The sequence below is a fragment of the Euprymna scolopes genome, chromosome 26 (assembly GCF_053919585.1).
Source record: "Euprymna scolopes isolate OS-2025 chromosome 26, ASM5391958v1, whole genome shotgun sequence".
Lineage (NCBI taxonomy): Eukaryota > Metazoa > Mollusca > Cephalopoda > Sepiida > Sepiolidae > Euprymna > Euprymna scolopes.
The window spans coordinates 94,739,581-94,752,755 of record NC_136507.1 but is presented as its reverse complement, the minus strand read 5'-3'; the positions used below and the strand labels follow the sequence as shown (position 1 = coordinate 94,752,755).

Here is a 13,175-nt window from a genome sequence, read left to right as displayed (position 1 = left end):
ACGGCGTAAAAATTTACCATGAACTTATTGCACATGCACCGTGCTATTTTTAATAGTATTTTCAAGTTTTACGATATTTAAAAAAAAAAAAAAATTCTTAGGTAAAAGTACAGAATAGTTAGAAAAATACCCTCTCCATGTTAAGAATTGTTTTGTAAATGATAACGTTATTATTTCAGCACGGTACAATAAGTGCATAAGTACCAAATCCGAAGGTAGAAGGGTAACTTATCTTCCCTTTGTTAACATTTATTTGTTATACATATATTTATTTGCCACTTTTCGGTTTGTTGTCTATGTTCAAAATAAATAATCTTACAGCTGTAATGAAAAAAAAAAAAAAAAAAAACTTAGGCACTTGTGCAGTTTAACATCCCCAAGCAAATTTAGAAAGCTATTTTGAATCTGGGGGTGAGGAGGCGCTTTATTAATTCTTTCTTACGCGATTGGAACTCTCCTAAAATAATAAAATAAAAACAATTTGTTTGGGGGGAGGTGCTGTACTGCACCAGTGCCAAAACGAGTAGTTTTTTTTATTCATGTTTGGTTTAATTTTAAGTGTTCCTATTTACTTGCCCCTCCCACGCAAGGGCAAAGTTAGATGCAAGGTTATTTATTTATTTTTTTTTATTTATATGTGGAGGAAATATACCGCACTCCGAAAAGAGGAGGCACTCTTTGGAACAAGTATAAAAATTGTCCGTCAAGAATTTTTTATCTTCTAACCGCAGTAAAAAAAAAAAAAGTGAGGAATTTTATTAAAATCGCTTCGGTCTTTAATCTGATGGATTTATCAGTTTTCCGCCTAATTTTTGGCCACTTTACCGTTTTGTTGTCTGTACTGGAAAATGTCCAGTTTTTCGAGTGTCCTAAAAACGATTTCCTGAGAAGTCAGTTTGGAGAGGGGAATGATTCTAGAAAAATATCAAAAAAATTTGTAGGGATCGTTAACGTTATCATCCTTTGCCTAGCTTTCTCTTAACTAGACACAGATACTGCACTTCAATCCCAGTCTGAATGTCGGGTAACATGAGAAGCATTTGGGATTTTTCAAAATGTTACAGCGGCCATAAAATGTGTTTATTTTCTGATGACAGAAGAGAACGCTTTTTTTTTTTTTTTTTTTTTCGCACAGTACTTAATTGCCATGTCGAAAATAGTAATATATCCCAAAATTACGAAAAATCAGCGAGTAGAACAACTGCTATTGTATTTTTAGTAAAAAAAAAAGTTAATTGCTATGGCATGAAACGGTCTCAGCCATCACCATGTCAAAAAGGGAGATAATTATGTCTCCTGCATTCGCAATCTTCAAGGTGCTCACCGTGCTCACATCCAAGGAAAGTGCAATTTTCCCCAATTTTCCATAAAAATTACTTACCTTACATTTAACTATAAATAATTTTCTACTCGATGAATTTTCGTAATTTTTGGACATATTGCTATTTTCGACATGACAAGTAAGTACCATTGTTTTTACTTAAAACCACGTATTAAAGAAAAATCGATCCGTCGACTTTAACCATAACAAGTACTCTATTCTCATCTTGGTTGTGATATTCACAACGTTTTAGCCGATGTAACATCCGATCTTCAGTTTTTATGTTTTCGGACTTTGAAACCTGCAGTCTGCACAGAATTTCGAACTGAAATGTTTTCACTCGGCCAATCATGAAGGGTTCGGTTCAAAATTTTAAAAGATGCGCCAGAAAAAGGTCAGAGGTTGAATCGAGTGACACGTTGTGAACGAACGACCCAATATTTTAATAATTCAAGTAACCTAAATAATGTATATATCTCGATTTACTTACCCCCCCCTCCTACGAGGACAGACAGACACACAAAGTTGATTTTTAACTTGAGGGGGAAATCCAATGGATGGAGACCAAAAAAATATCTCAATTTAGAAAATGCCTCCTTCACTGACTGAGGACAAAACATAAGTATGATATTTAAACAGATACTACACTTTGCGGTTCCTAGCCAGGGTGTAAAGAATGTCGACGAATAACGAGAGGCAAATTTTTTGTGCAAAACTAATTATTTAATTTTGTTTTGCAAAAATTACTTTAAAAATTCGTTTATTTAAAAAAAATTTTTTTTTGCTCATAGTAACATTTATTGTTCAAAACATGCATATATATATATATATATATATATATATATATATATATATATATATATATATATATATATATATATATATATATAAAATAATAACGCCGGCTCTTCTTGTTGGATCTGTTCACGTTTATGTTAATTAAATCTAAGATTTAAAGCAGCAATTTCTGGATGTACTACATAAAATTCACCGACTACAATTGTGGTAGGAATGTGACCTTCTTGCAGGTCAAGATTTTGACTAAGAGTTACTTCCCTTTTCCCGGAGTTATTTATTTATTTGAAAATTATTTTACTCTTCTCATTGTTGTCAAAATTTTGACACGTTCCTCCTTTCGTTATTTGAGAAAATGGTATTTAATGTATCGATTATTGTAAGTTTTTTTCGTTATAAGACACTTTATTACGATCCTCTACAGTGTGAGATAAAGTTACCTGGTACAGTTTTTGAACCGTAGAAAAACCGATTTTTTTAAACCAAAAGCTAACCTGAATCTAGTTGGTTTTTGTCCGGTTCCAAAGTTTTACCTCTGTGTGTGTGTGTGTGTGTGTATATATATATATATATATATATATATATATATATATATATATATATATATATATATATAATTGACGAATATTGGCTGAAGAGAGCTTGATAAGGATACCTTAAACGGGCCTTATTATTGGGCTTGAAACCGACGGTACCAATGACCTGTCTCAACTAACAACTTTCTGTACACAAAATATATATATATATATATATATATATATATATATATTTATATATATATATACACCTTGAAATATTAGATGATGACTATTATATTTCCTTCTTTTCTCTCTCCCTTTCTTCTTCCACATTCTTTTCTGCTTCGCCTCGCTGTCTCCCCCTCACTGTCTTTATTTTCTCTCTCCCCTCTCCTCGTCTCTTTTCTCTCTCCCCTCTCCCCGTCTCTTTCTCTGTCTCCCCTCTCCCCGTCTCTTTCTCTGTCTCCCCTCTCCCCTTCTCTTTCTCTGTCTCCCCTCTCCCCGTCTCTTTTCTGTCTCCCCTCTCCCCGTCTCTTTTCTGTCTCCCCTCTCCCCGTCTCTTTTCTGTCTCCCCTCTTCCCGTCTCTTTTCTGTCTCCCCTCTCCCCGTCTCTTTTCTGTCTCCCCTCTCCCCGTCTCTTTTCTCTGTCTCCCCTCTCCCCGTCTCTTTTCTCTGTCTCCCCTCTCCCCGTCTCTTTTCTCTGTCTCCCCTCTCCCCGTCTCTTTTCTCTGTCTCCCCTCTCCCCGTCTCTTTTCTCTGTCTCCCCTCTCCCCGTCTCTTTCTCTGTCTCCCCTCTCCCCGTCTCTTTCTCTGTCTCCCCTCTCCCCGTCTCTTTTCTCTGTCTCCCCTCTCCCCGTCTCTTTTCTCTGTCTCCCCTCTCCCCGTCTCTTTTCTCTGTCTCCCCTCTCCCCGTCTCTTTTTTAAGTCTCCCCTCTCCCCGTCTCTTTTTTAAGTCTCCCCCCTCCCCGTCTCTTTTTTAAGTCTCCCCGTCTCTTTTTTAAGTCTCCCCGTCTCTTTTTTAAGTCTCCCCGTCTCTTTTTTAAGTCTCCCCCCTCCCCGTCTCTTTTTTAATTTTCCACCCTCCCCGTCTCTTTTTTCAGTCTCCCCCCCCCCCTCGCCGTCTCTCTTCTCTGTCACACATCCGTCCCTCCCCGTCTCTCTTCTCTGCCCCCCCCCCCGTCCCTCCCCATCTCTCTTCTCTGTCTCCCCCCGTCCCTCCCCGTCTCTCTTCTGTCCCCCCCCCGTCCCTCCCCGTCTCTCTTCTCTGTCTCCCCCCCGTCCCTCCCCTCTTCTCTGTCTTCCCCCCCCGTCCCTCCCCGTCTCTCTTCTCTGTCTCCCCATATCCCTCCTTGTCTCACTTTTGTCTCCCTCGTCCCTGTCTCCCCCACGTCCCTCCCCGTCTCTCTTCTCTGTCTCCCCATATCCCTCCTTGTCTCACTTCTGTCTCCCTCGTCCCTGTCTCCCCCACGTCCCTCCCCGTCTCACTTCTCTGTCTCCCCCCCCCGTCCCTCCCCGTCTCACTTCTCTGTCTCCCCCCCCCCGTCCCTTCCCGTCTCTCTTTTCTGTCTCCCTCTCGGCCCTCCCCGTCTCTCTTCCCTGTCCCCCCCCTCGTCTCTCTGTCTCGCTATCCCTCCCCGGTCTGTCTTCTCTGTCTCTCCCCATCCCTCCCTATCTCTTTTTTTACCCCCTCTCTCTTTTCTGTCTCCCCCCCCCCCCGTTTGCTTTTCTTTCATTTTCTATTTCTTTCCTCTCCTATCTCTCTCTATGAAGGTATTTCTTGGTGGGTGGAGCTTTAAAGACCAATTATATAGATTTTCATCAATGTGGCTAGCATGATAGGTCAAGTGAAGTGGGGCTGGTGCCTGCTAATTACTTACTATAATTATTGGATATACTAATATATATAATATAGAATATGTTCTAATAAGGACTCTGATTATCTTAGCCATTCATCCATTATTTTTTATTGGAATAGATATTTACTCCTTGTCCAATATTTAAAATTTTGTGTACCTTCCTTACAGGTTTATAAAGGTTTTTGAAAATTTGAATATTTTCAATATCAAGATTTTTATTGTATTTAAATGTATAAAATTTAAATGTGATATTCATTTTCAGCACATCCGAAAACCTATCCAAAGCAATTTTTTTAAGGTAGGTTTTGTGTTGGTCTATCAGCCTCAATTACCAAATACCCCCCCCCCCCGAAGGCATGTCTCAATAAAAGGTTGAAGGAGATACTGAAGAGAATTAGCACAAATAACAACCTTTCTTTACGCCATACACCACTTTTTATTTAAAACTTATTTGAGATGTCACCATTGAACTGCACAGTGCTCATCATGCGGTCATGAAAAGAGTTAAAAGAAAGCAATCTGTTCAACCATTACTAACTTGCTCCCCTTAAGTTCAAGACAGGAATAGAAATAACTTGGCAGGTGCGTGGAACATTATTCTGATTTATATTTGACAGAAAATACAGTCAGGATACTTTTGATGCCATTGAATGCCTTTCTATGATGACCGAACTGGACTATCCCCCATCTTTAGAGGGCATCTCAAAAACAATAGGCAAGCTTCCTTCAGAGAAGGAAAAGATTGCGTACCAGGGGAAATAATCAAAAGCAGCAAACCATGCCTTTTTGTACCACTTCCATAACTTGTTGCGCAAATGTTAAGAGGAAGGAGAAGTACCTCCACGCACGAGGGATACAGTCATCATCACCCTCTACAAAAATATGAATGATTGCAGTGGCTGCAATAATTGTAGAGGCATTTTCCAACTGAGTATTGCTGGCAAAATGTTTTGCATACGTCATCTTGCAGAGACTTCACATTTTGTCAGAAAGAATCTACCCAGAATCACAGTGCGACTTCCGATCCAAAACGTAAACTGTAGACATGATCTCTCTGCACCGGCTCTGAGAAAAATGCAGAGAGCAGACACATGTCACTGTTTCTGACTTTCGTCGACCTGACCAAGGCTTTTGACTTAGTAAGCAGAGATCATCTTTGGAGAATGCTACCTTTTATTGGCTGCCCATCAAAACTGTTGAGTCTAATTATAACTTTTTATGACGGCATGAGCATCGTGCAGTTTGATGGTGACATCTCCTTATAAAATATATATATGCAATATATATTTACAAGCAAAAAACCTAACCACCATCTGCAACTTTAAGTATTCTTTTTTACATGACGTATCGTTAATAAAACTTTTAATTTTAAAAACTGTTTTCATTTGAATTACTTCCCTTGAAAATTAATGAATATAATATTTTACATATTTTGTAAATTCACTTTTTATTAAGTCATTTTCATTACTATTAATAACGACAAAACTATTGCACACACATAAGCAACATAGGACAAAAAAATTACAAATGAATAACACCAAACATCAATTTACTGTAAACTGTTAAAAAAAATAATTATGCAAATTAGGCATACAAATTGTTTTGTTTTGGTTGTTGCCCACTATTATATATATAATATACTTTGAAAGATTATATATTATTGATTGAAGTGACCATGAAAAAGGTTGATGATAGTATAAATGTAATTAATGAAAAGAAATTTAGCACCTATTCATTTCGATATATTAAAGTTGATCTATATAATAGTTTGCTTGTTCTTTCCTTTCTTAGTCTGTATGTTAATCTTTCAGTAATTAGATATTCGAAGTTGAGGCTACATCAAAGGGAGGTCACTCTCATATTTTTGTCCAGGATTACCAGATTGTTTTTTTTTTTTAAGGCCAAATTTTATGAATTTGGTCTTTTTTGAAAAAAATTGTATCAAAAAATTTTTTTTCTCGCTATCCAGAAAAATATCCGCTTTATCAAAACATATTCATTGATTAAACATATTTCTTATTCCATGGAATTTCCATGGGTCGCGCTAGTTAATAATACACCCATTGTTAAAAACAAAGGTAAAACATTCACGCCTCTATTTCATTTGCACTTGTAATGGATTACTAGAAGATATATGGAAAGCACTTGTAATGGATTACTAGAAGATATATGGAAAGCACTCAAAAAGGACGTCACTGAAGCAGCGGCCAACACCGTGGGTTTCACAAAGCGTCGTCAAAAGGACTGGATCTCAAGTCGAACGGTGAAATTGGGTGAGGAGGCTAAACGTGCCAGACTCAACGGAGATGCCAACTATCGTCGGCTTCGCCGAGAAACAATGCACTCTGCCCGCAACGACCGCAATGTTTACTGGCACAATATTGCAACTGACATGGAACATGCGGCCTCGGTAGGGGACTCCCGCAAGTTATATCAACTATTGAAGTCCAGCACACAGACGAGGTCATCCGTGAGCGAATCCATCCACAACAGTGGAGGTGAAATCATTACTGAGCTAAACGCACGATTGGATCGGTGGCACGAGCACTTCCGTGAACTCCTGAACCACCAGCCTCCACCTACAATATCAGGTCAAAACACCCCCACCACTGCAGATCTCTACGATTGCTCGTCGGATACCTCCAGCCACGAAGAAATCGGAGCCGTCATTGCCAAGTTGAAGAATAACAAAGCTCCAGGCGAGGACGGTATCCCGGCTGAGGTCTACAAGACCGGAATCGATGAATTAACCCCTCGCCTACACCAGCTGATTTCTGAGATTTGGAATAGTGAGAAGATTCCCCAGGATTGGAGTGACGCCATCCTTCTTCCCTTTTTTAAGAAGGGTGACAAACGGACATGTAGTAACTACAGAGGCATCAGCCTTATAGATGTTGCTGCCAAAGTCTTCACTATCCTCATTCTGAGATGGTTTCAATACGAAAGGGACAGAAGGACTCGTCCTAACCAATGCGGATTCCGACCTGGCCGCGGAAGCGTCGACCAAATATTCACGCTGAGGCGAGCCTTGGAACAGCGCTGGTGCTACCAACAGCGTACAATCGTATGCTTTAGCGACTTCGCTGCCGCTTTTGACTCGGTCGACCGCGGTACCCTGTGGAGAGTGATGGAAGCTGATGGTATCGCCCAGAAGCTACTCAACTTGATCAAGGCCTACTACCATCGGACTCGCACGCGTGTCCGCTGTTATGGCCAGGACTCCTCTTTCTTCAACGTCAGCAGTGGTGTCCGCCAGGGATGCGCGCTCTCGCCCACCCTTTTCAATTACTCTATTGATTGGATCATGGAGCAGGCGCTGCCTGGATATCCTGGCGTCGTGGTGAGGCGTAACTTTCATCTCACCGATTTGGACTACGCGGACGATATTGCGGTTCTCGGGGAGAGTTACAGAGACATACAGACGGTGCTGAACCGAATCCAGGAGAAGGCAGCTGCCATCGGCATGAGAATCAACGCCAGCAAGACGAAGATTCTATCGGCTGGCATCCCCCAGGCAGAAAGGTCCTCCGTCACTCTCAACGGGGAAACCCTCGAGGAGACGGATAGCTTCAAATACCTGGGCTGCACGTTCATTGGTACCGGTCAAGGCATGAATGAGATTGAAACGCGCATTAATGCCGCACGAGCTGCCTTTTGTCGACTCCAAAGGCGATTATGGTCACGGCCTGAAATACGTCTGAGGACAAAAATACGAATCTACCAGGCCCTCGTCCGCTCAATACTTTTGTATGGATGTGAGACCTGGCCCATACGGAAAGCGGATCTGCGACGCGTAGAAGTTTTCGACCACTACAATCTCCGCCGCATTCTCCATGTCCGTCCCTTGGATTTCGTCGCCAACAAAGAAGTCCGGCGTCGCTGCAATCTCCAGGCAATTACTGACCTACTGCGGGCCCGACGCCTTCGATGGTTCGGCCATGCCTCCCGCTGTGATGCAGGGGTCTTTATCCACGAGGCTATCTCCCCACATCCTCTACCCGGCTGGAAAAAACGTGTCGGTGGCCAGCTAAGAACGTGGCTCGGGACTATCAAAGCCGACGCTGAGCTTATTTCGGGCCCGCTCATCTATGGCCTGTCTCGTTGGAGACGTGACTGGCTGTTGCTCACTCGGGATCTTGCCTCCGATCGCCGGGCTTGGGCCGCAGCGATACGAGATGTGCATATTCATGAAGCCGACTCAACTCCTCCAGGGTGAATGTCGTTTCAAGACAAGACAAGAAGTAATGGATTACTAAGAATTCCTGTTTTTTTTTTAATTGTATTTTCACCCCTAGCAAGGCACAGTGCCACTTTGATGTAGGGGGTTACTATCAGGGACATAAGTTGCAAGGATACTATGTAGGGAGTTGAGCAGCAAGATGTCTGTTCACATTACACTTGAACTTCTGCATATCAGTACAGTTGGGGAAGCAGGAACCTGGAAGGGAATTCCAAAGTCTAGCAGTTCTTGGGAAGAAACTATTGAAGTAGACTTTCTTACATCTAGAAATCTCTACTGTGTAGGGGTGGGAATTTGCTGCTTGTTGGGTTTGTCAGAGATATTTATATCAAGGGGGTACAAGAGCTTGTAGTTCGTCGGAGCATCCACCATTAAAATACTTGTAAAACAGGCAGAGGGATGCAACATTTCGTCAATGGGACAGAGGTTGAAGCTTAGATGAGAGTTCAGGACTTATGAAGTTGGCGACTCTCTTTTGAACTCTGTCCAGGAGAAAGAGACTAGTAGCACATGCACCAGCCTAGATGTGACAACAATACTCCATACATGGGCGAATGGTGGCCTTGTAGAGGTACAAGATACTTTCAGGTGTAAGTAATTTTCTAGCACGTTAGAGAGAGCCCACCTTTTTCGCAGCAGCCTTGGCAATGCTCTTAATGTATCTGCTCCAACTCGTTCCCTGTGAACATTAAGCTGACGAGTTTAAATGAAGTACTTTCAGCTAATGTCTCATTAGCCATAGATATTGTTGGTTGAGAAAGTTTCTTGTAATTATTAAACGAAACAAGCTTAGTCTTGACAGCATTGAACGTTACCATTAATTTTTGCCCCCATTCCACTACAGACTGGAGATCTTCCTCTAGGGTTTTCACCATTGCCTTGGATATGCGTTCATTCGTTTTTCCCTCATGCCTGTTATAGAGCGTGGTATTGTCAGCAAATATACCCATCTCAGGAGACAATTTCATCAGGGAGGACATTTATGACTATCAGGAATAATAAAGGTACAAGGATTGACTCCTGAGGTACACCTGCATTTATATCATATATTTTTAGACATATGCCCATCAAGGACAACCTGGATTCTTCTCTTATTTAAGGATTTAATTATGTTGAGTATTCGTCCAGTAATACCATAGGATCTGGTTTTCATAAGACCATCGTGCCATACCATGTCAAAAGCCTTAGATATATCTAGGGCTACTGCCCTCTCCTTCCCTGCCTTATCGAGTGTATGGTATATACGTTCAGAGATTACAGTTAGAATATCTGCAGTAGAACGGGCTTGCCTAAATCCATATTGATGATTGAACAGAAGTTAGCAACTGTAAGGTGGTGGACTAAAGCTTGATTAATTATGAACTCAAATATTTTGGTGATAAGAGGGAGGAGGCTAATAGGGCGATAATTTAATGGGTCAGTTCTTTCACCAGAAATTTTGTTAATTGGTATCAGAGAAGTAGTTTACCAGCAGTCAGGAAAGCATGATTAGTTAGAATTTGGAGAGAACTGGTGCAACCTCAGCTGAGCATTTTTTTAATACTACAGCCAGGATGAGATCAGGTCCACATGCTTTTGAGGTGTCTAGGTTTTTTATGATATCATGTACTTGGGAAGGGATGATTTTCAGATCATCTAGTATGGTTTCTGCCTTCAAAGGAAAATAAGGAAGAGAGTGGTTTGCTGGGTCCATAGAGTTTGAGGCAAACTGACAGGCAAGATGTTAGCTTTCTCGGTTGCCATGTAAACAACCTCATGATTGTTGGATAGTGGGAAATTGTTGATTGCCCATTATTTACCACACTAGTGTAGGTTTTCCAGAAATTACGAGTTCCTAATTTCTGCGTTTCAATGGGTTGTGAGAAAATATTTGAGAAAAATGGCAAAATTTGTTTGGAAAAATCTTTTAACTCTTTAGGGGAGGGGGTGTATCAAAATGTCCCTCCTCTCCTCCACAATATCTTAAGATTTCTTTCATTAATTAATTTTTGCTCAAAATTCATTAAAAATTGAGAATAAAAACTATCCCATTATATTATCGGGTTATCTCACAGGGAGGACCAAAAATATTCACTGAATTTGTAAAAATTGCAATTTTTCACAAATACCTGAAAATACAAAAATATTTTTAAGTAAGAATTGGTAATTTAGGTTATTTGGACTACTGTTCCTCCCACTTAGGTATCATTCCAAAAAGGATCCTTTAGTCTAATAGGTCACGCATTGTCTACCAAGCTCTGACCTGTCCCATCATCACAATGTTGCATCTCTGTGATTATTTTATTTGTACTTCTATAGAATGTGCTCTGACAAACTTGTTGCACTGGTGCCCCCTTCATGTAAATATAGTCGACTAACCCGACAATCAGCAAAATTCCACCCCTTCACTGTAGAGCCCCCCCCCCCAGGTTCTAGGAGGCTTTCTACTCTAATAACTAAACTTCTCGCTCTTGGAATTCCCTCCCTATTTCCCTAATTGTACCAACATACAGAAATTTAAATATAATGTAAACAAACATCTTGCTACACTTAGATTGCACCCGTAAATATGGCCACGAATTCACAACAGCCTCCCACCCCCACACGTCTCGGTAGCATTATGCCTTTGGGGTGAATTAAAATTAAAAAAAAGATAAGAATAGTAGTCCAAATTAATACTAGTAGACATGATTTTTATTATAATGTTTGTATATTTTTGAGATAAGGCTTGATAATCATTTTTTGTATCATTTGGATTGTTGTTCTCATCTTGGTTGCTTTTTATTTTTTTATTTTTTTTTCACATTTTGGCTGATGTAACGTCCGTCCGTCTTCAGGTGCATTCACACTGGATGTTATTGGTGAATAATTTTTATTCTTAAAAGTCTGAATGGTTGTTTCCATTCAAAGGGGAGACAACTCTTTTATTTGTTATCAAAAAACAAAAAAATGGTCGTCCCAAAAGGGATTATAAGCACTACAGGAAGAGAACTTTTTCTTTACTTTGGTTTTGATTCTTAACCTATTTTCCTTTTTTTTTTTTTTTTTCTATGATTGACCTGCAGTGATTTATTTGTGAATGTGTCTGAATAGATCAAAGGATAATCTTTTAAAATCTATTTGTGTTAATCTGTTTATCTTTTAATCCTGACAACAATAAGAGAAAACTATAGCCATGATGATGGCCAATTACTGCAATTATTCATGTGCCATTTGCATTTTATCTACTCGTCTTAAAAGAATAGTTATGTATATTTTTGATTGGAGGGGCGGAAAAGTATCAATTATTTGATAGATTATTTAATTAGCACAGTTATTTTACATTTACTAGTTTTGAATCGATATGCTTAATCTAAAAATGGTCCATTGAATGGGACTTGTACCTTCATGTTGATAAATGTCGCCATGTTGCAGTGGGTTCTCCTTCCGGCTCAGCTCTTACTTTCGCTGATAACATTGCTCCGCTCAAGGAAGTGAATAAGGTAAAAGATCTAGCCTTCTGATCAACTCATCCTTGAAGCCATTAAACATTGCATTCAGGCTGCAAACAAATCATGATGAACTCCTTCAACATTCTTTCTTCAAACTCGCTATTGAAACATTTTTCTTTTTTTATGTATTCCTCATCAGACCACTGTCAGAGAATGGTGTCAAGGCCTCGTCTCTGTGTCTCATATGTGATATCCAACACTGGAGAGAGTTTAAAGACTAGTTACTTGAATTATGGAGATCCCATCGGATCTGATCTATGAAGACTGACTCAAAGAGCTTAACCTTTTCTCTCTTGAGCGCTAACAATTACTTGGTGATCTCATTTTGGTCTACAATCTCCTTAACAAGCATTATGTCTACAATCTAAATGGACACTGCAAAAAAAAACTATTTTACCGCTGATTTCGATTGAACTGAAGGAGGTTCATTTTATTTTATTTTTTTTTCAATCAGAATCCCTGGAACTTGGAATAGACTTCTAAGTGAAGTAAGAAATATACCAACAATGCAACAATTCAAGGTGATTTTGGACAGGTGCAGGACAACTGTTTCCTTGTCCGTGTAAATTTCTTCCACTCTTTCCATATATGACAATTAAAGCACGATTGTTTTTTTTTTGTCAAATAAACTGAATTGAATTAAAAAAAATATCCAATTTAGCATTTTCATGTTTGTCACAGTTTTAAACAGCATTTTCAAATTCTGTCAAGCTTAAGTTTGAAATAGCATTTTTGTCAATCATATCTTAATAATTATAAAACTCTGTGGACCATCTGGGCATCCTTGCTTGCTTGAATCTTGTCTATACATTTATAAAAGAGAGAATTTAAAGACTGCTTACTTAAATTGTGTAGGTTCCGTCGGATCTGTTCTATGAAGACCAACTCAAAAAGCTTAACCTTTTATTTCTTGAGTGTGGTGATCTTACGTTGACCTACAATCTCCTCAAAGGGCATTATGTTATACTTTGGGAA

The 13,175-nt window shown here is 39.7% G+C and overlaps 1 protein-coding gene across 3 annotated transcripts in view; it reads left to right on the top strand.

Annotated features, from left to right (window-relative positions):
* The window catches only part of LOC145248278 (protein MIX23-like), a 28,605-nt gene that overhangs the window by 769 nt on the left and 14,661 nt on the right, over window positions 1–13,175 (top strand). The window contains exon 2 of one of the 3 annotated variants that reach the window (XM_080110149.1): window positions 4,753–4,788. The exons of 1 other annotated variant lie outside the window; for it this stretch is intronic. In XM_080110149.1, the coding sequence (XP_079966275.1) occupies window positions 4,753–4,788 (36 nt within the window). Of the gene's footprint in view, window positions 1–2,456; window positions 2,496–4,752; window positions 4,789–13,175 lie in introns of those variants that run through there. One more of the 3 variants, XM_080110151.1, reaches the window with a different exon arrangement.